At 42.5% G+C, this 23,019-nt stretch overlaps 1 protein-coding gene across 1 annotated transcript; it reads right to left on the reverse strand.

The window, feature by feature from the left end:
* Positions 1–9,289: 9,289 nt before the first annotated feature.
* On the reverse strand, positions 9,290–21,079 carry LOC127652736 (uncharacterized). The gene is made up of 9 exons (XM_052139065.1): positions 20,651–21,079; positions 18,484–18,614; positions 18,283–18,394; positions 16,557–16,631; positions 11,773–11,875; positions 11,642–11,686; positions 11,384–11,551; positions 10,310–10,397; positions 9,290–10,228 (listed from the first exon to the last, which is right to left on the reverse strand). Exons 1-9 carry the CDS (start codon positions 20,910–20,912, stop codon positions 10,034–10,036), a joined length of 1,179 nt encoding a protein of 392 aa, XP_051995025.1. The 5' UTR covers positions 20,913–21,079; the 3' UTR covers positions 9,290–10,033.
* Between the last annotated feature and the right edge of the window lie 1,940 nt (positions 21,080–23,019).

Here is a 23,019-nt window from a genome sequence, read left to right on the forward strand (position 1 = left end):
CTGGGCCTCGCCGAGCTGCGCGCTCGCTTTGCCGCTTTCGCCGCAAACGAGCCTGCTTCCACCGTGCTGCCGCTCCCTCCGTTCGAGCCGCGCAAGAAAAAGTGCCGCTCACAGAGGCTGCCAGAGCACGTAGACTTCAATGACGTCATGCCGGCCCAGTCCCCGCGTGCTTCACCGCTACCAGAGATCTCCCCGCCGCCAGTCCATTTCACGAGGGCGGACCAGCACCCCTCCAACAGAGCGGTGGGTCTCGTCTCGTTCGGCGCGTCAGGGGACGACGATGAAAAAGATGACAGCCTCTCTATTGACGCTGCATCCGACGATTGGCCGGGCTCGGTTTTCGACCCCGCGCCATCGACATCAGCGGACACGAACACGGGCACCAGCATGGACTCTGAGATCGTCCGCATCCTGTCCAAGGCCGTGGAAGACCTCGGGCTCGACTGGTCTTCTCCGGAAGAACCCGCCTGCAGCCGGCTGGACGAGTGGTTCCTGCAGGGGCGCCGGCAGGCCCCTCGACAGAGACCCTCTCCTTTCTTCCCCAAGGTTCACGACGAACTCACAAAGTCGTGGAAAGCCCCGCACTCTGCTCGCCTGAAGCCTTCTTTTTCTTCCTCGCTCTCCGCAGTGGACGGCGCGAGAGAAAGAGGCTATGAGGGAACTCCGCCCCTCGAGGAGGCTGTGGCCAACCATCTGTGCCCACCCTCCACCGCTGGATGGAAAGCCAAAGCTTCTCATCCCTCGAAGCCCTGCAGATCCACCTTAGCTCTCGCCGGTCGCGCATACGCCGCCGCCGGCCAAGCTGCATCAGCGCTTCATTCAATGGCGGTTTTACAAGTTTATCAGGCCAAACTTCTCCGCACCATGGACGAGTCTGGACCTGAACCTGAGGCTTTCAAGGACCTGCGCAGCGCCACTGACATAGCCCTGCGAGCCACGAAGGCCACCGCCCAATCCATCGGTCGGGCCATGGCTAACTTGACTGTCCTTGAGCGCCATCTGTGGCTGACGCTAACGGAGATGAAGGACGCGGATAAGGCACCATTCCTTTACGCGCCTATCGCTCCAAGCGGCCTGTTCGGACCGGCGGTAAAAGAATTCGCTGAACGCTTTACTGAGGCCCGGAAGGATTCGCAGGCTATGCGTCACTTCCTGCCCAAGCGCTCCAGCTCATCTCACCAGAGACCGCCTCAGCAGCAGCAGCGAGCTAGGGCGGCGCCTCCCGTCTCCCAGCCAAAGAGCAGACCTGAAACGGACGCTCGACGCCGCTCGCATTCCGCTGGCCGAAGAAAGCTGCCTGAGCAACGAGGTCCTCGGCCCAAGATCGTGCTGAACCCGGAGCCTCGTAAGTCTTCCTAGCAATAGGAAGAAAAAGAGAGAGTACGTGTCTCGCAAAGGCCGGACCACTCTCTCTAAAACATGTAAAACATTACCCAGTCCCCTTACAGGCGGCTGGAAATGTCTGTACAGCAGTCAATGGGCCAGTCACAGAACTTGCTCACCTGCAATCAAATGCCGTTTTAACGGCGACACACAGAAATCACGAAAAGAGTCATTTTCTGCCTGTGTCACTAAGGGTTCACATGTCCACACTAAAGTGCGCATTCCCACATATCAATACTTTCCAAACAGTGCCAAATACTTCCCCAGCTCAAGCTGGACGTCCCATAAAGGTAGATTGTGTGCCTATTGTCATGTATGCACCACTACACACAAGCACTGTTCCCACAGTTATAAACACTTCCCCAGTAAAAGCAGGAAATACTATAAATGTAGCGCGCGTGCCTGCTGTCCTGCATGCACCCCTACACACAAACACTGTATGCATAGCCAAAAAACCCCCGCCACGAAGGGAAGACTTTATGAAAGTGGTGCGCGTGCCTACTACAGTATATGCACCCCCACCCATAAGCGCTGCCCATACAGTTTCAAACAGCTCTCTGTCTCATGCCGCAAGCATCACAGATGCGATGCACGAGCCAAGAGACTCCCCGCTAAGAGCGGGAAGCTTTATGAATGTGGCGCGCGTGCCTATTACGATGTATGCACCCCCACCCGAAAACTGTCCATACAGTTTCAAGCATTTCTCCAACTCATGCTGCAAGCATTTCGGAGACAGCGCGCGTGCCTGTACTCTCACACGCACCCCTGCACTCGGCACTCAACACGGCTGCTCAGCGCGCACCTGCGCCTCTGAGAGCTGTAAACTCAGTGTTAGCACAAGGCAATTTGCCGGTGGGGCCCATACGTCACTGCGACACACCCCCAGCCGGCATTCAGCCCATATCTGTGCGAGCAAATGCCTGGGAAAAAATCCCCGACATGCCGAAATGGGTTTTGAACATAATAAAACACGGTTACTCACTTCAATTCGCTCGCAGACCACCCCGCTTTTCAGCGGTGGTCGAGACGAAAGTGAGGAAAGATGTGTCACATGTTCTACGCACCGAGGTGCTCAAACTGATAGAGAAGGGCTATAGAAACTGTTCCTCCCTCTATGAGCGAGGCGGGTTTTTACAGCCACTATTTTCTCGTCCCGGAAAAGGACAGTGGCCTCCGCCCCATCCTAGATCTCAGACATCTGAACAAAGCTTTAATGATTCGCTAGTTCAGAATGTTAACAATCAAACATATCCTCGCGCAAGTTCGCCCCGGGGATTGGTTTCTATCAGTGGATTTGAAAGACGCTTACATTCACATTCCGATAGCGCCTCATCACAGGCCTTTTCTGAGATTCGCTTTCGAGGGACAGTCATACCAGTACACAGTACTACCATTCGGCCTATCATTGGCCCCCCGTACATTCACGAAATGTATGGACGCGGCACTTTCCCCCCTGAGACAGCGGGCAGTGCGGATACTGAATTACCTCGACGATTTGCTAATCATAGCACAATCAGAGGGTCAGTTAACAACGCACAGATCTTGGATTATCAGCCATCTAGAATGCCTGGGTCTGAGAATCAATTTTGCAAAGAGCGTGCTATCCCCCAGCCAGAATATCTGTTTTCTGGGAATAGTGCTAGACTCAGTGCAGATGACAGCGTGCCTCTCATCAGAGCGCGCGCTCTCTATTCGACGCCTTGCAACATCATTCAGAACGGTAGCGCGCCGTCAAACGATTTCAAAGAATGCTCGGTCTCATGGCCTCGGCATCAGCTGTACTCCAGCTAGGATTGTTGCACATGCGTCCTCTCCAGCGCTGGCTCAAGAGCCGTGTCCCCACTCACGCGTGGCGCTCGGGCCACTTTTTGATCAGAGCGAATCACGGCTGTATAAAAGCCCTGACGCCCTGGAAAGCCATCAACTGGTATCAAACCGGCGTGAGTCTGGGCGTGAATACACGGAGAAAAATGATCACGACAGATGCCTCCAAAATAGGATGGGGGGCCCTTTACGAGGGCAGGCCTGTTTCCGGCTTTTGGTCAAACCCGGAAAAGCGCCTACATAAAAACTGTCTGGAAATGAAAGCGGTCGCCTTGGCTCTCAGAGCCCTGCTTCCGTACCTGAAAAACGAACACGTCCTGGTCCGAGCGGACAACATGACGGTAATTTCAGTATATAAATCGCCAGGGTGGACTCAGGTCGAGCTCCCTGCACTCTATGGCCAGGGAGCTCATCTTATGGTCACAGCACCACCTGCGCTCGCTGAGAGCAGCGCATGTGCCAGGCGCCCTGAACCAGAGAGCGGACATAATGTCCAGAGACAAGGTTCTCCCAGGAGAATGGTCTCTCCACCCCCTGACGGTTCAGTGGTTATGGCAAACCTTTGGTGAGGCAGAGGTCGACCTCTTCGCCTCCAGGGAAAATGCGCACTGCCCCTTTTCTTCTCAAAGAGCACGGACGCTTCGCCCAAATCTGGCCGAGCCGCCCCTTGTATGCTTTTCCCCGATCGCGATGCTACCTCAGGTCATCAGTCGGATCAGGGAAGTGAAATGTGCAGTGCTCCTGGTAGCCCCACTCTGGAAAAACCAGACATGGTTTCCAGAACTGATGCAGATGATGCAATCTGCCCCATGGCCGATTCCGTTGAGGCTAGACCTCCTCAGGCAGGCCAGCGGGATGATTCTTCATCCCGCCCGATCTGTGGGCCCTCCATGCATGGCCCCTCAACGGGTTCCGAGAACCTCCCCAGTGGAGTTTTGAGAACCATCACTGAGGCGTGGCGCCCTCTCAGGCGCTTATATGCCCAAAAGTGGAAAGTGTTCAGTGACTGGTGTGATACCAAGAGCTTGAACCCCAAATCGTCGCGAGATACCAAGTGTACTCGCCTTCTTGCAAGAGCTGCTGGAGGCTGGCCGCACACCCTCCACGCTCAAAGTCTATGTGGCTGCCATAGCGGCGTCACACAATCCTGACAAGGGACGCTCATTAGGGAAAAACGACCTAATCATTCGTTTCCTAAGAGGCACTAGGAGGATGAACCCTCCTCGCCCCCCCTCGGTGCCGATCTGGGACCTGGCCACGGTCCTGGACGCACTCAAGAGTGCCCCGTTCGAACCTCTCTGAACCGTGCACCTTAAACAGCTCTCGCTCAAAACTGCGCTCTTGCTGGCGCTCGCCTCAGTCAAGAGAGTGGGCGACCTGCACGCGCTGTCATCAAGCACTGCTTGCCTGGAATTTGGACCTAACGACTGCAGAGTTGTCCTAAGGCCAAAGCACGGGTATATTCCCAAAGTGCTCTCCACACCCTTCAGAGTACAGGTGATATCTCTGGCAGCGTTATCATCCCCAGCAGACTAAAGCGACGCTAATTTACTCTGCCCGGTCAGGGCTCAGAGTATATTTGGAACGTTCTGCCCTGTTCAGACAGACGGAACAATTATTCGTATGCTTTGGCGGTCGCACTAAAGGTCTCGCAGTTTCAAAGCAAAGAATATCGGCTGGATAGTGGATGCTATAAGCTGGCTTATGAAGCCAAGGGCCTTCAATGCCCCTTAGGCGTCAGAGCTCACTCTACGAGGAGCATGGCCTCCTCGTGGGCGTGGTAGAGTGGGATACCCATTGAAGATATTTGTGCGGTGGCAGGCTGGGCCTCACCTTCGACATTTATCAGGTTTTATAACCTACAGGTCCCCTCATTGCATTCCAACATTCCATCAGCCTGACTATAGAATGGACTGGAGTATGTATATGCTGAGCATTATCTCCTCCCTTATAGGTCCGTCTCTGACTGACTTAGAGGATTTTTTATGCATATCAGTACATAGAAATCTCAGTACATAAGATATGTGCTTGTGTTTGTACTATGAGCGCCCCACCATGGACCACCTTGGAAGGCGCTCTATACTATCCCATTATGTAGCTCGCCGTTGGCCGGCTCGTGGAATAATCACTTTGCTTTAAGGCTCAGGCATCTGCCTCTGGCTTTATAGAGCGAAGTCAGCACGCAGTGCGTTTTTCATGGTGTTCCCATAGCGTAAGCTACTTACGCAATAGGAGAGACCTCTCGATAGGGAACGACTCGGTTACTAACGTAACCTCGGTTCCCTGAGGGGAGGGAACGAGTATTGCATAAGCTGCCGTGCTAGTGCTTGGTCAGTTCGCTTCAGTCGATTGAACCTAAAGAACTCTCATGATGGGGCGCCTAATATATAGCCCTAAGCCACGCCCATCTTGGCGGGCTCTGAGCGTGCAGTGGCCGTGCGCCCATTGGTCGCTGCGTTCAGAGTCACCCCGTCATTGGTTCGAGCAAGCTGCTGCAGCACAGCCAATGACCGAGCTGCCTCGCTCATTGCTGTCTGCTGTGCAGCTGCAATGCGTTTTACATAAAGACTTCAATATTTCTCGAGAAACTGAGTTTTCCCATAGTGTAAGCTACTTACGCAATACTCGTTCCCTCCTCTCAGGGCACCGAGGTTACATTAGTAACCGAGTCGATTTCTTTATTCATTACATTTTGTGTACTTTGATTCAAAACATGGATATATTATCTTATACTCACTTGTTTCTCATTCATCTGCACTGGATTGCACAATGGCTCAAAGCCTCGTTGTAAGCAAAGACCGGCAAGTTCTGTGTGGGCTGGTTATGTATTAATGTTGTCAGTTAGATCATTGTTCATTTCTCAAGTCTTTGGATAGGCTGTCCAGTTTTGAAAATGCTTCTCACAGGGGGCCTGTGTAGCTCTACCACCCCTGGAGTTCGCAAGTTCGAATCCAGTGTGTGCGGAGTGACTCCAGCCAGGTCTCCTAAGCAACCAAATTGACCCAGATGCTAGGGAGGGTAGATTCATATGGGGTAACCTCCTCGCGGTCGCTATAAGTGGTTTTCACTTGGTGGATGCCGCGGTGGGCATTCCAAATTGGGGAGAAAATTAAAAAATAAATAAAATGAAATCGCTTCTCGTTCTACCAAAATATCTTATCAAACTGTGATGGTCATGGCACTTCATAGGGATTTTGACTTTTGTTGGTTTTAGACACTGTGGCATTTTGCAATCTGCTTTATCAGAACTCAGTAACACCTTCTCCTTAAATTGTTTCACTAATCTCTTTAAAAAGTTTTGTAAAACTATTATATAGTTTTTCAAAGAACCTAACTGAATTAGTTTTTCCAAGCACTAGCAGGAGCATACTAATATAATTAATATCAGGTGTTAATCGTTAAAAGACTAATACAACTCACATCTAACTCATGCTAGTATATTATTATTTGAATGAAATATATTGTGTCACAGCAATTTTGGCAATTTATAATGAAAAGGTGTGTTTCATATATTAAACACAAAGATTTAACAAATAGATATAAATATAAAGAATAAAACATTTCACCAATTGTGTTGGTGTTAAATAATATTTTCTTGAATAATGAGTATCAACTGATAACAATATTTTACTTTATATAAAATAAAACCCCTTTCTGATGGTGTACTAATACCTTTTGAGAACTACTGTAAAATGGTTAAAATTCACATCAGCATTAAAAATTAACAACATGTCATTGTAATTTACATTGAAATTTAAACATTAACAACAAATTCACATTAGCATTAAAACCAAAAACAAGATTAATGAATATATGACAATATAAGAACACACTCAATGCAGCATTACATAACAATGTACTGTCTTTAATTATGACAGTTCGTTGTATATTTTGAGAACTGGCACAGACAATTTTTTGTGACCAATGTAAAGTTTAAACTTGCTGTTGCACAAAGTTTGTATTAAGTGGTGAAGAAATCTAAGTAAGTATACTGTGCACTATATGGTGAAAGTATGTGGACACACCAAAATCACACCCATATCTGCATGTTGAGCATTTCATTTCAAAGCTATTCCTTCGTTATAGCTTCTGGTAAGACTTTCCACTATATTTTGGAGCATGGTTGCAAGTTACGAGTTTATTTTATGTGCAAAAATCAGAATATTGTAAAAACGATTGCGAACAAACCAGCGTTTCCATCCCAAGTTGGGAATGTGACTGTGGCTCTTTTGTAAAATTATATTTATTGTGGCTTGAAGCGTGCAGAGAAAAGCCCCACACAAACCTCACATTTGCTTGTGGTCGACTGCAGATGCCATATACACAGATGATCCAAAACATTATGGCCACTCACAGGTGAAGCGAATAACATTGATAAACTCCTAACAAGGCCACATGTCAAGGTCTGGATAGATTAGATGGTAAGCGAACAATCAGTTCTTGTAGTCAACGTGTTGAGAGAAATGGGCTGGAGAGGAGTAAAGACCTGAGCGACTTTGGCATTGGACAAAATTGGCCAGACGACTGGGTCAGAGCATCTCTGAAACGGCAAGGCTTTTGGGGTGCTCCCGGTCAGCAGTGGTGAGTACGAGGCAGGATGCACCACAAACCAACGACAGTGTTTTGGGCACCTAAGGCTTATCGATGCGCAAGAGTAATGAAGGCTATCCCCATCTGGTCCGAACCAACATAAATCTACTGTGGCACAAATCACAGAAGATTTTAATGATGGCTATGGGAGGAATGTGTCACATCACACAGTGAATCGCACCCTGCTGCGTGTGGGGCTGTGTAGCTGCAGACCAGTCAGAGTGCCAATGATGACCACTATCCACCATCGAAAGTGCCTACAATGGGCATGCAATCATTGAAACTGGACCTTGGAGCAGTGGAAGAAGGTCGTCTGGTCCAATGATTCCAGTTTTCTTTTACATCACGTGGAGGGCCGTGTATATGTGCGCCATTTACCTGGGGAAGTGATGGCACCAGGATGCATTGTGGGAAGATGGCAAGCCGGTGGAGGGAGTATGATGCTCTGGGCAATGTTCTTCTAGGCAACCCTAGGTCCGGCTATTCCTGTGGATGTCAATTTGACACGTGCCACCTACCTAAACATCGTTGCAGACCAGGTACACCCCTTCATGGTAATGGTATACTCAGATGGCAGTGGCCTCTTTCAGCAGCATAAGCCGCACTGCACACATTGTTTGGGAATGGTTTGAGGAACATGATGAGGAGTTCAAGGTGTTGCCCTGGCCTCAAAATTGCCCAGATCTGAATCCGATTGAGCATCTGTGGTATGTGCTGGACCAACATGTCTGATCCACGGCAGATCCACATCGCAACTTACAGGACTTGAAGGATCTGCTGCAAATGTCTTGGTGCCAGATACCACATGACACTTTCAGAGGTCTTGTAGAGTACATGCCTCGGCAGATTGACGCTGTTTTGGTGGCATGTGGAGGACCAACAGTATATTAGACAGTTTTGGCTCATCAGTGTATCTGGGAACAACAGAATCTCATGCAGTTCAGGGACTTAATTGTAGACAATTATTTTGATGATAGGCTTTGGCTTGGGCACATTTTTGAATGACCAGTCACCTACAAATCAACGTCACTGCTGAACAGCTATTGGTCAACTATTAATTAGTCACATGACACGTTGAGGCAAAGTCACGTGACATTAATGATGCGCATTTAGGAATTTATTCGGATAAAAGATGACTCGACCTCAAATGAGTGTATCATTTTTTATTCGCATCTTGGTGTTTCCGGCCAGCATTTTGTATGCAATGTAACACAATTTGCATAAAAATATGTAGATAGAAACTCAGATAGTATGGTCAAGCGGCGATTTTGATGTACTTTAGGCCATCTGTTTATAACTGAACTTTATGCTGATACAGTATATAGAACAAAATTATAAGCTGTTGGTCATAGTGTGTTTGGATTGATATTTAGAAGTACATTTGTCAATAGTTCACTTTGACATCCACTTCTTGCCACTCTTAAGATTTTAGGGGCCAAAGCCTGAAGAGCATTCTCTAAATTAACATAAAGGTCCATTCCAAAACGTATCTTTATTTCATGAAGTACCTTCATCACACAAAGACCACATCAAATTAAGCAAAAAAATGCAGATTTTTTTTGTAGACCCTCATAACCAGTCAAAAACACTCAATACTCAGAAGTTGTGGAACCCCAAAAATGGGAACATGTCATCACCTCCTTTATTGGTTTTTCCATTTATTCAAGTCTTTTGAAAAGAGTTCGCCTCATATGATTCTTTATATCAGTGTAGTCTGGCTGCCCTCTGCATAGTTCTGTATTTATACCATTGATGTGCTCCTGGAAGCTTGTTTCATCTTCCCCCATATTTTCTAGGTTCTGAAACGGTCAATTATAACCATCCCATAATATGTCCCGCACTACTTTTCCAGAGTGATTTAGTAATTTAAAGTTAATATTGACAAACCTCTTGTGTGTAAATGGGATGAGTAGTCTTTCGTCTTTTTGCATGCTAAAATGAACACGTTAAATGGTTGAGATAATATACGCAGAAAATATTCAGAATTTCGGCAAAGGTCATATATTTGCAGATATCCTTTTTAATAATATAATCAGAATTACTTTTAACATAACTTATAGGTCACAGAAAAAAAAAACAGTAGCATAACAAAAAGAGACATTGCGATATAAAAGGCAATATTTAGGGATAAGGTCAGGGTTAGTACCAAGGGAAAAAAGATTTGAGGTATGTGGTCTAGCTTGTAGAACAGGGTGCAATTAAAAAACTGGAGAAAGAGATGCTAATAATTAATGGCTTAATTGTGAGAGAATGAATGTGGGAGTGGGAAGTCACTGGTCTGGTAGTGTACCTCCTCTTCAAAGCCAAGGCCATCAGAAGAAGTGCGGTCCATCAGATTTCTTTTAACGCAAAGTTCTTGAACTGTTGATGATCTCACTAAAGAAATTCGCTCTTTTTTAAATTTGTTCCGCAGACATTGTAGGAGGGTATCCTGTGGACACATGCAAACCTTGAAATGCATCCAATTTGACTAGAAGTATTATAAGAATATGAAATATTAAATGACACATACATGACCAGAGGCACTGCAATCTTTCAAGAAAGGAAATTTTGTAATCAGTCTCCCCAGAACATCAGCATATATTGTGTGGTTTGGATACCTATGATGAAGAATATCTCAACTGAAATTAAAAAGCAATAGAACGGGATAGAAAGAGCTGTGTCTCATGTCTCATTCTAGCTAATCAAAACAGCATTTCTGGTCGACCAGCCCGTCTAGCACCAACAATCATGACACACTCCACATCACTGAGATCAAATTTTTACCCATTCTGATGTTTGATGTCAACATTAACTGAAGCTCCTGACCCGTATCTGCTTGAATTAATGTACTGCTGCCACACGATTGGCTGATTAGATCATTGCATTGATGATTGTTGGTGCCAGATGGGCTGGTTTGAGTATTTCTTTAACTGCTGATCTCCAGGGATTTTCACACAAAACAATCTCTAGAATGAACTCTGAATGGTGCCAAAAACAAAAAACATCCAGTTAGTGGCAGTTCTGTGGATGAAAATGCCTTGTTGATGAGAGAAGACAACAGAGAATGGCCGGACTGGTTTGAACTGACAAAGTCTACTTTAACTCAGATAAACACTGTACAATTGTGCTGAGAAGAATATCATCTCAGAATGCTATTTTGATATGCAGGCTGGCACTGTTTTGGCAGCACGAGAGGGACCTACACAATATTAGGCAGGTGGCTGATCGGTGTACAAGATTAATTGATGGATTTTATGATCTTCATAAATCTATTGCAGGATTTACTTACAGGCACTGAATAGAATACCTAAAACAACTTCTTTTGGTCAATGAAATCGAGTGCACATTAGGCAAAAATGGCAGCGCAGGTTACGTATTTCGAGAGTTGCATGCACCAAAGAAGCAAATTAATGGAAATGCTGACAGATAGTTATTTGTATGGTATAATTTTTTAAAACTCCTTGCTCCATGACCAGAATTGGGATGTACAGTGCTGTGGTACTCCAGGATCAGGACTGAAATCCACTGGAATAGGTGTACAACAAAATAAAAAATAAAAATATTTAAAAAATTATTTCATGTTAATTATTTGAACAATACATACCATGTGTGTTTGGTGAGGTTATCAAACAACACTTGAATTAAGAGGGACCGTAGACGTGATTTGCCTTTTTTCTTCAAGGACGGATCCTTCCTCTGCAGTGCCTCATGGAGTTGTTGAGGAAAAGCAGGAAGGCTAAAAACTGCTGGCCATGGCTCGCTGGATCTTTGCCTGTGCAGAAAATAAGTGTTTCTCTTTTACCTAGTCCTTTTCAATTTCATGCATATAAATTTTCATTTCATTTTAAGTCATGCTACTTACTGAGTGAGCTGAATTTGCAACCCTGAGGATGTGTCTGCATCATGTCTGTATGGACATTAGTAAAGTAAAGCTTAATTCATCACTTTTGACACTTATAAACACTTATTCAAAAATGAGCAGGTCCTACTTACTCCAGTTCTTTTAGAAATGTATTTGGCTGTTTCATTGTGGGGAATATATTTCCCACCATCTTCTCTGTTAAACCCAGCAGGGTTTCCCCATCAATCAGCTGTTCTGTTTGAAAGAAACAACAAACATTTTTTTAAACTTAGATATGTAGTCTTGGATTTGTAATGATTCATCTGCATTTAATGATTGAAGATTAAGCTTTTAATGTTCTAGTATTACACCTGTGAAGGCCACGGACATGCACAAAGACACAGCAACAATAATAATAATACAAGCAACAACATTAAAGCTGTAAATTATGTTAGCCATTCTGGAACTTCCACCAGACTTAGCCTCTGATAAAAAATAAATTACTAAAGCAAGCCAGCAATTTTATAACAGCAAACCCACACAGTTACACTGACCTTGTATAGATAATATGACTTTAATAGTCAAAAGCAATGCTGGCAAAAAAAAGCATTCTCACACGACAAACTGTTATCTGTCAAACTGATGCTCTCAGCTTCCTGTTGCCCATATATTGGTTTCCCTGTGAATGCGTAGAATGATTGACAGGCAGTCACAGAGACAGATGTAATATTTCAGGGCACATGTTTCAGTGATATCTGTCAGTTTAAAAGAAATCACTAAAATGAAAAAATATATTAAATCGATTAACTGAATTACACAATGTGCCGATTTATTTGATCAAACTAAATCACAATTAATCACATGTATCAGTATTTGCTGAGAGACCTTAAATAAAAATAATGTAATATTTATAATTAAAATTATATTTACAGTTTATTATATTTTTTAATGATTAACATATTTAATAAATATAATAATTAGCAGGCAAGCACTGATCAGACCCAAAAAGTGGTTAAATTGTTTGTTTTATTTCCATATCATTGAACTTATTCTTACTATTGGCCTACAGTCCACAACAAATCATTTTATTTTTTTAAAAAAAATCTTATTTTATCCCCTTTTCTCCCAATTTGGAATGCCCAATTCCCACTACTTAGTAGGTCCTCGTGGTGGCGTGGTTACTCACCTCAATCCGGATGGCAGTGGACAAGTCTCAGTTGCCTCCACTTCTGTCAATCCGCACATCTTATCATGTGACTCGTTGTGCATGACATCGCAGAGAGTCCCTGCATGTGGAGGCTCATGCTACTCTCCGTGCCCCACTGAGCGCGAGAACCCCTAATCGCAACCACGAGGAGGTAACCCCATGTGACTCTACCCTCCCTAGCAACCGGGCCAATTTGGTTGCTTAGGAGACCTGGCTGGAGTCACTCAGCATGCCCTGGATTCAAACTCATGACTCCAGGGGTGGTAGTCAGCGTCAATACTTGCTAAGCTACCCAGGCCCCCTCCCTAGCAATCCATTTTATAATTAAATGCATCAATCTATCCGATGTAGGCTAAAGAGCTTTTCTCACAGGATGCATATTAATGTCCATCAGTGCTATTTTTGTTGGTACACATGTCAGACGGATGCTTTTGGAGCGTCTCACTTTGTGTCATATCTTGCGTCAAACAATTTAGGACACGGTGTCAAGTTAAACGTAGTTTGAAACTCTGAAATAAATTTTGAGACCCCAGCTCTTGGTATGTTTACCTGTAGAGCTGTAGTTGTGCTGACTGCCTCCTGCTTACTGCTACTTACAAAAAACGTAGAGGTGGTACTTCAAGCTTGAATTTCTTCAACGGTATACAATTCCTTATTGCGAAATTTATGCACAGGGACATGATTGATTGCGTTTTTTTTTACATATTACCTTTTACATTATTAATCACACTAAATTAATGCATTAAATCGAGAGCCTAAGGCCACATCCACACTAATCTGTATAAATTTAAAAAGCAAAGTTTTCAATTTCCAACCGTCACCGTTTTCCAAAGGATGCATTTATGGAGTGCATTTTCAAAAGTCTTAAGTTTTTGTTAAAGGAAACCAGTGTTCTAGTGTGAATGAGAGGCATAAACATCAGTTTGTACAGTTACAGTAGCTTTAAAATATGATCGTGTAACAAAAGTTTCATGTGAATTTCAGTGTGAAAGGCACTTACTGTATATGAAAAGTATTTGTATATGAAACTCTTATTAGTTTCTTTATGATATTGTGTATTGTCAATTAAATGTTTAATTGCATGTATAAGACAACTGAAATTATGCTTAAACATTCGAAAAAAAAACTATTATTTTTGATTATCGGTTACAACAAATTTACCACTTAGTCAATAAAAACTGTAATATTTTATTCAGAGAATCTTTTGAGTGGATGATAACAACAATGGTTTTAAAATTTAAATTACAGAAGATTTAAAATAGTACAAATATAATAATGTGACTCCATTCAGGTATAAAATGCCCCATAATTAAAAACATCACTGAAATTTGCAGAAAGAACAAGTTTGTGATTATTCCGTTGCCTACAAAGTTGCTTTTGCCCGGTGATCTAGACACCAGAAAAAATGTAATACGCCCTGTGAAGAGTGTTCATGGTGATGTTAGTGTCCAATTAGAAATGGCTTGTAATCAATGGAAATTATAATGGGAAGTTGTTCACTTTAGTGTTGGTAAGAGTTGTATGATAGTCCATATACTGCACATCAGCTGTGGCCAAAAGTATTGGCAGTGACATACATTTTGTGTTTTGCAAAGTTTGCTGCTTCAGTATTTGTAGATTATTATTTTTTCACGTTTCTATGGTATACTGGAAAACAATAAGCATTTCACAAGTTTTAAAGGCTTTTATTGGCAAAAACATTCAATATATGCAAAGAGTCAATATTTACAGTGTGAACCTTGTTCTTCATAATCTCTGCAATTCGCTCTGGCGTCCTTGATATCAACTTCTGGGCCAAATCCTGACTGATGGCAATCCAATTCTTGCCTTATTAGTGCTCAGAGTTGATCACAATTTGTGGGCTTCTGCTTGTCCATTCGCCTTTTGATGATTGACCACAGGTTCTCTATGGGATTAAGATCAGGAGAGTTGCCTGGCCACAGATCCAAAATTTCAATGTAATGATCTCCGAGCCACTTCATTATCACTCTTGCCTTGTGACATGGTGCTCCATCATGCTGGAAAATGCACAAATCATCACCAAATTGCTCCTGGATCATTGGGAGAAGTTGCTCTTGCAGGACGTTTTGATACCATTCTTTATTCATGGCAGTGTTTTTGGGCAGAATTGTGAGAGAGCCCACTCCCTTGGAGGAAAAGAAACCCCACACATGGTCTCACGATGCTTCACTGTTGGCACGACACAGGACTCATCGTAGTGTTCACCTTTTCTTCTCGGGACTATCGATTCTCCAGATGTCCCAAACAGTCAGAAGGGGGCTTCATCAGAGAAAATAACTTTGCACCAGTCTTCTGCTGTCCAATCCCTGATGTTTTTCTTGGAGAGAAGTGGCAACTTTGCTGCCCTTCTTGACACCAGGCCATTGTCCAAAAGACTTCGCCTCACTGTTGCTAGACATTCTGGGACATCCTGATGCCTTCTTCACTGCAGTTGAACCTCTCTCCTTGAAGTTCTTGAGGATCCGGTAAATGGTTCTTTCAGGTGCAATATTCCTTGCAACAATTTCCTTCCATGTGAGGCCATTTTGATGCAAAGCGATGATGGCTGCACGTATTCCTATAGAGCTAACCACTGCTAACAAAAACACAATGATTGGAAGCACTTCTTCCCTCCTTTTATAGAAATCAGTCTGCTCTTATAATCCAATCAGACTGATAGAGTGATTTCACCTGACTAGTACTCAATCACACTTTATCAGGTGCTGCTGATATGATTCGTGAAATTATGTTAGCTGGTCATTTTGTTCCAGGGCCAAAAAACAGTTAAATTTGGGTTTTTGTAATAAAGTTCATTTTTTGGCCAATTAAGCTTTTTGCAATTATTTAAAATGCATCTGATCACTCAACATCACAACAACTGAAGCAGCAAACTTTGCATAACACAAAATTGATGTCACTGCCAATACTTTTGGCCACAGCTGTAAGCAAACAACTGTGTTTAATAAGATGTTTGCTTAGTTAGCACTTATTTAATGCCTTGTAAAATTGTATTCAAGAGCATCTTGACATGTTTATGCCCATGTTCAACAGCCTTACATTCTATTATGACTTGATGGCTGTGAACCTTCATAAACATAAATTCACCTTTTAGGAAAAATCTATATTTTAAATAGCTCATGGGGCAACATAACGAATACTCAATTGTAACAGCACTTTTAAAACACATTTTTATATTCTGGCATAATTTGATTCCATATATTCCAATTTAACTAGCGCATATGTGTGTATTAAAGCCATGTTTGTACGCATAGCTTTTACCACATTCAACACAACTATATGGCTTTTCCCCAGTGTGGCTTCGGAGATGTACATTTAGAGAACATTTTTGAGAAAAACTCTTGCCACACTCCATGCACGTGTATGGCCTCTCGCCAGAGTGAGTGCGCTGGTGTATTCTGAGGTATGTTTTCTGAGCAAATCGTTTGCTACAAACTGTACAGGCATAGGGTTTCTCCCCAGAATGTATTCGCATGTGTGCTTTCAAATAGCTTAAATAGTTGAAGGTTTTCCCACAGAATACACACTCATACTTCTTCTCTTCTGAAATAGTTGTCTGGTTTTGCACACTGTTGAAATTCACATTGCTAGAAAAAAATGTAAGGAATTCATCAGGGTTCATATTTAGCCCTGTTGCATTGTCTCCATGTGTAGAAGGTCTTCCGTCGCGAGTTTGTTTTTCGGGTTGTACATTAGATTTCACTTGATCACCTGAAGGTAGCGTGTATGTCATAAAATCCAAAGAAGTCTGGGCAACACATCTGTCACTGCTGGCTGCTGCAGGTCCTGTAATGCAATAATAACACATGTATATCAGAATAGACAGTGCATCTGGAAAGTATTCACAGCGCTTCACTTTTTCCACATTTTGTTATGTTACAGCCTTATTCCAAAATGGATCCAATTAATTTTTTTCCTCAGAATTCGTGAAAAAAAACAACATGAAAGAAGTTTGTTTGAAATCTTTGCAAATTTATTACAAATAAAAAACGAAAATCACATGTACACAAGTATTCAGAGCCTTTGCTCAATACTTTGTTGAAGCACCTTTGGCACCAATTACAGCCTCAAGTCTTTTTGTGTATGATGCTACAAGCTTGGCACACCTATTTTTGGGCAGTTTCTCCCATTCTTCTTTGCAGGACCTCTTGTTGGATGGGGAGCGTCCAATGGCACAGCCATTTTCAGATCTCTCCAGAGATGTTCAATCAGGTTCAAGTCTGGGCTCTGGCTGGGCCACTCAAGGACATTCACAGAGTTGTCCCGTAGCCAATCCTTTGTTATCTTGGCTGTGTGCTTAAGGTCATTGTTCTGTTGGAAGATGACCTTAAGTCTGAGGTCCAGAGCACTCTGGAGCAGGTTTTCATCAAGGATGTCTCTGTACATTTCTGCGTTCATCTTTCCCTCGATCCTGACTAGTCTCTCGGTCCCTGCCGCTGAAAAACATCCCCACATCATGATGCTGCCACCACCATGCTTCACTGTAGGGATGGTATTGGCCAGGTGATGAGCTGTGCCTGGTTTCCTCCAGACTTGCCATTCAGGCCAAAGTGTTCAATCTTTGTTTCATCAGACCAGAGAATTTTGTTTCTCATGGTCTGAGAGTCCTTCAGGTGCCTGTCGTGTGCCTTTTACTGAGGAGTGGCTTCCGTCTCGTCACTCTACCATACAGGCCTGATTGGTGGAGTACTGTAGAGATGGTTGTTCTTCTGGAAGTTTCTCCTCTCTCCACCGAGAAACACTGGAGCTCTGTCAGAGTGACCATCGGGTTCTTGTTCACCTCCCTGACTAAGGCCCTTCTCCCCCGATCGCTCAGTTTGGCCAGGCAGCCAGCTCCAGGAAGAGTCCCATTTACGGATGATGGAGGCCACTGTGCTCATTGGGACCTTCAATGCTGCAGAAATTTTTCTGTACCCTTCCCCAGATCTGTGCCTCGATAAAATCCTGTCTCGGAGGTCTACAGACAATTCCTTGGACTTCATGGCTTGGTTTGTGCTCTGACATGCACTGTTAACTGTGGGACCTTATATAGACAGGTGTGTGCCTTTCCATATCATGTCCAATCAACTGAATTTACCACAGGTGGACTCCAATCAAGTTGTCGAAACATCTCAAGGATGATCAGTGGAAACTGGATGCACCTGAGCTCAATTTTGAGTGTCATGGCAAAGGCTGTGAATACTTATGTACATGTGATGTTTTTCGTTTTTAATTTTTAGTATATTTGCAAAGATTTCAAACAAACTACTTTCACACTTTCTACTTTCAAGGACTACTTTCATTATGGGGTATTGTTTGTAGAATTTTGAGGAAAATTATTAATTGAATCCATTTTGGAATATGGCTGTAACATAACAAAATGTGGAAAAAGTGTCTGTTTTAAAAGATTGTATTAAAGAGTTAATATCATCTGCTCTCATGTTCTTTAATCGCATACCCCTCAAACTGTTATTCTGGTCTTCCTCTTTGTTATTTTTCCCAGAGTGATCCTCAAATGTCTCCTCTTTAATGATGATCATGTCTGGTTCATCATCGATCAAATTTACTGGCTAAAGAATGGAAACAAAAGAGAACTAGTAAACTGTAACACTGCTTAAAGAGAACTTCATGTACATCAACAGCAGTATATAAGACTAACCTCTCCTGTGATGACTGAAGAGTCTGCACGTGTGTTCTCCTTTTGATGAACGTTTGACTTCTCATGTCTCCACATATCCATGCACCATTCCTTACCAAAGACATTGTCAATTGCGGGACGATGCCCAGTGTCTGCAGAACATGTAGGCATTAGTTAATTTTTTATTTAATAATTTTTATTTAAATTAGAATGTTATTCACTGATGCAGCTAATCCAAACTAAAACACTCTTGTAGTACACTTACAATTACAGGGGCAGTTGCCATGGAACAACATGGGGTTATGTACCTTGCTGAAGGGCACAATGATGATAGCTCATGGGTTACCATTTGTTTGTTTGAACCAATAATCTTTCAGCTGTCAGTCCTTTATCCACTAGGCTCCATCACCCCATGTAGGTACAAGGGTCATTCTCAGGAAACAAGCCTCATTTGTGCCCAGACCCGTTTTGTTTTTTATCATTTGCTTTTCTCTGCGGCATCCATGCACAACTCACAACGCGCCCCACCAAGAGCGAGAACCACATTATGGCGACCAAGTGGAGGTTACCCCATCAAACTTTACCCTCCCAAACAACTGGGCCAATATGGTTTCTTAGGAGACCTGCCTGGAGACACTCATCGTGCCCTCGATAAGAACTCGTGACTCCAGGGGTGGCAGTCAGCGTCAATACTCACTGAGCTACACAGGCCCCCTAGTATCACTTAGATTTAATATGGCTTGTAATACATCACAGAGTAGAAAAACTATTGACATCTCTCTTTGAAAATATGGAACATTTAGAAGAAAACTAAAAATATTTCTGTTTTCCTTCGCAAGTATTTTGGGTTTTCACAATAGCTTTATCTGTCCTTTATGAAAATGACCCATGGTTTTACCACTGTAAAACCTAAAGTTGTCATTACTGGAAATATCATGTAGTCTTAATTATACATGACTTGAAATTTCAAGTTTTGGGCTCATAGCTCAAATATTTAAGTTAATTTAAGTTAAACAGACTTAAGATTTTAAGTGTTAACTCAAACTATTGTGTACAAAATTAAGGCTATGGGGAATAACCACAATCCCTTGATGCTTGAATTATTTAATTATGTTTCCTTGGTCAGAGGGAACAAATGGGGTTATTTAAATAGTTATTAAGAATTCATAATCAAGAATCGTCTTTATTTGAGCTGTGCTATTGTTTGATCCAAGACTGAATAAATTTAATTAAAATGATTAATAACTGTAGAAACAATATTTAAATAGCAAATCTGAGTTACGTCTACTGTACCTGCATCTTGTTCACTCTTAAACACCAGGTTAATTGAACTGAAATACTAAAGTTTTGGGAGACCCCATTACCCAATATAATTTCAGGAACGAGTTCACTCAATTAAGTGGACTTATTAGGGTTTTCAGTGTTCAGTAATCATAGTTCAAGTATGGTATTTGTAGCAAAACCATAACCACAAATTGTACCATGGTTTTACAACATTAAGCATATTTTAACCATGATATTTGTGGTAAAACCATAGTAATAATACAGGAAAACCAAAACTATGGTAATAAAAATCAATTATTCTGCTAGGAACACATACACGTTTTACTATAGTAACACCATGGTTTTTAAATGGTTCTCACAGCAAAAATAGTTATTACAGTCATAGTAACTGCAGGTCGACTATACTGAAACCATAGTTTTGTTTTGTTTTTTGGAGGAAAACATTTTCAAAATAAACTACCTAGTGAAAGCTAGATATTAAATTTCACTAAAGGCCAAATAATTTTACAGGAATTTTATTTTTTTTATTCTCCCCCCTTTAAAACGTTAATGCGTTTGGACATCTAAATTGCGTGATATTATGATAACATATTTTATTTTAACATGTATTTCGGATTTGTAAATTATAACAGTGACTCACAACTGGTCACAAATAGCACCGTTTCCTGAGAATGACCCACACAAGGACAGCTAGTGAAGTATTTTACTCAAGGACACACAAATCATGGATCACTCTTTGTGTGGGCTTTGAACCCACAACATTGAGGTTACCAGCTCAGCTCTTTAACACCACATGTATCCATTCCTCCATTTCATTTGTCAAAACTGCGGGTCTTTATACCAAAGGTTATCTGCTTTTTTCAACATGCATCGCGCATTTAAAGTATATAATTTTATATGTGACCTGTCAACCCGTCGCTGAATGGAGCTGCTGTCCCGTTCATCTTCTCAACAGTTTTCCGGGCAGCTTGAAGTTCACTCTCCAGTAAATTACATTTCCTCTTCAGAGTCTCATTTACGCTGATATGTCGAGATATCTCTAATCGCACATAAGACGAATTCTCCTCGAAGAGTTTGCCTATTTCTACAATAGCGGTCTTCGCCAAAATTTCCATTATGGATGTTAACTGTGTCTGAAAATCAACAGCATTCATGACGTTCGTCATTTACGGGACACTTTTATGTCAGATACAGCTAATTTAGATCTGTTATAACTTGCTTGATAAAGCTGCTTTGTACTATTATTTACAAACAATGAGTCTGTATACATTAAGATGGTCATCTAGCCCGAACAAAGCATAAACAGTGTTTGAGAGAAAAGGATCATGGGAGGAATTCTTCTTCTTGCTGTTTTATGGCGGTTCGCAAACCCATTGGTGCATTACCGCCACCTATCTCCCATTTGGACCATCGACACTCTATTTATACATAACATTTCAGGTGCGCCTGCAGGATTTAAACTGAGGGTATGTACAGAAATCTGCCTAACAGACCTTATATCTAGTAAGGTCCGGGGGCATGGTCCCCACGGAGATTGTGTGCGTGTGTGCAAAAACAACACCAAAGCGTTCAGTTCTGGTGACTTTGAGATAAACATTTGTTTTATTTTCTTGAGGATGAGTAGCATTCATGTAACTATTGGCTAAAGCCCTGCATATTTTTTTAATAGTGCACCTGGGTGACTAGGAACATGAAATTGAGAAATTAAGAAATGACATTATTCAGTCATGACTTCATGTTTCACAGGGGTATAAATAGGAGGTAACACACAGGCTAAATTCCCTTAATCATTAGATAAAGTGGGTTAGACTAAAGAATATATTTCTGATGTGCAGTATAAGATTGTTGAGCTTCACAAAATGGGAAGTGGCTAAAGCATTTCTACCATCAGGGCAATAATTAACAAGTTCCAATCAACTGGAGATCTTAAGAATCGGTCTGGAAAAGGACATGTCTATATTGTCTCCATGCACGGTGAGAAGGATGGTTCAAGTGGCCAAAGTGTCTCCAAGAATCACAGCTGGAAAATTGCAGGAATCTGTTGGGACTTGGGGACATAAAGTCTAAAATATATATATATATATATATATATATATATATATATATATATATATATATATCAGACATCCCCTACATCACCACAAGTTGTTTGGGAGGGTTTCAAGGAAAAAAGCCTCTGCTCTCATCCAACAACAAACTCAAGCATCTTCAGTTTGCCAGACACTACTGGAACTTCAAATGCAACTGGGTTCTATGGTCAGATGAAACAAATGACACAAAGAGTGCACACAGAGATGAAGTACCCAATGACCAATGAGTTTACATACACTAAGTTAACTGTGCCTCTAAGCGGCTTGGAAAATTCCAGAAAAAAAAACATCAAGCCTTTAGCCAATTAGCTTCTGACAGGAAGTGTACTGAATTGGAGGTGTACCTGTAGATGTATTTTAAGGCCTACCTTCGAACTCAGTGCCTCTTTGCTTGACATTATGGGAAACTCAAAAAGAAATCAGCCAAGACCTCAGAAAAATAATTGTGGACCTCCACAAGTCTGGTTCTTTAAAACATTATTATTATTGTAAAATTTGTATTAGAATCATATGACCCATTTTATATAATAACCATGACTGAAATCTTTGTCTTTGTTTGCTTCCAGTTTTTGACTCTTCCTCAGTGCGTGATTTAACTGCGACTGTGGGTCAACTCTGACAGCAAAACTTTACACTCTATGTCAAAATGTTGTTTATCTCCAGCACAGCTGTTTGCACTAGTGTGTCCATGATGGAAGTTAACTGAGAGTGAAAAGAGGAGAGAGTGGTCACCATCTCCTAAAGCTGCGTTCACACTGCCAGCAACAAAACGACCTCATCTCATTTGTTTTCAATGAGGGCAGGTGACTTCCGGCAACACGAACGACAGCGACCGGATGTGGGCGTGTGCAGCAACACAACAAAGTTGAGAAATGTTTAACTTTATACAAACGAATAGCGACTTTCGGGAGCGACAGCCAATATGAGAGAAGATGGTAGAGCTAATCCTAATCACATGATCCTAATATTTTAATAATAATACTAATTTTAAAGAAACAGTGCTGTTTAGCCTCTCCATAAACACCACTAGCGACCTAACTGCCAGCCACTGGCGACATGCAGCGACAAAGTAGCTGGCAGTGTGAACGCAGCTTAATGTTTCAAAAAACAATTATTGCAGACAAGCGAAAATAGCTGCTTCTACAAACAATAACACTGATATTTGTTTACCTACAAGAATAAT

This window comes from Xyrauchen texanus, chromosome 12 (genome assembly GCF_025860055.1).
Source record: "Xyrauchen texanus isolate HMW12.3.18 chromosome 12, RBS_HiC_50CHRs, whole genome shotgun sequence".
NCBI classification, from domain to species: Eukaryota; Metazoa; Chordata; class Actinopteri; order Cypriniformes; family Catostomidae; genus Xyrauchen; species Xyrauchen texanus.

Coding starts and splice junctions, on each gene's coding strand:
- LOC127652736 (XM_052139065.1), bottom strand. CDS start 20,912: ATGACGAACGTCATGAATGCTGTTGATTTTCAGACACAGTTAACATCC. Junction 11,552..11,641: donor TTGCAAATTCAGCTCACTCA/GTAAGTAGCATG, acceptor TTTTCTGCACAG/GCAAAGATCCAGCGAGCCAT. Junction 10,398..11,383: donor AACCTCACCAAACACACATG/GTATGTATTGTT, acceptor TCTTCATCATAG/GTATCCAAACCACACAATAT.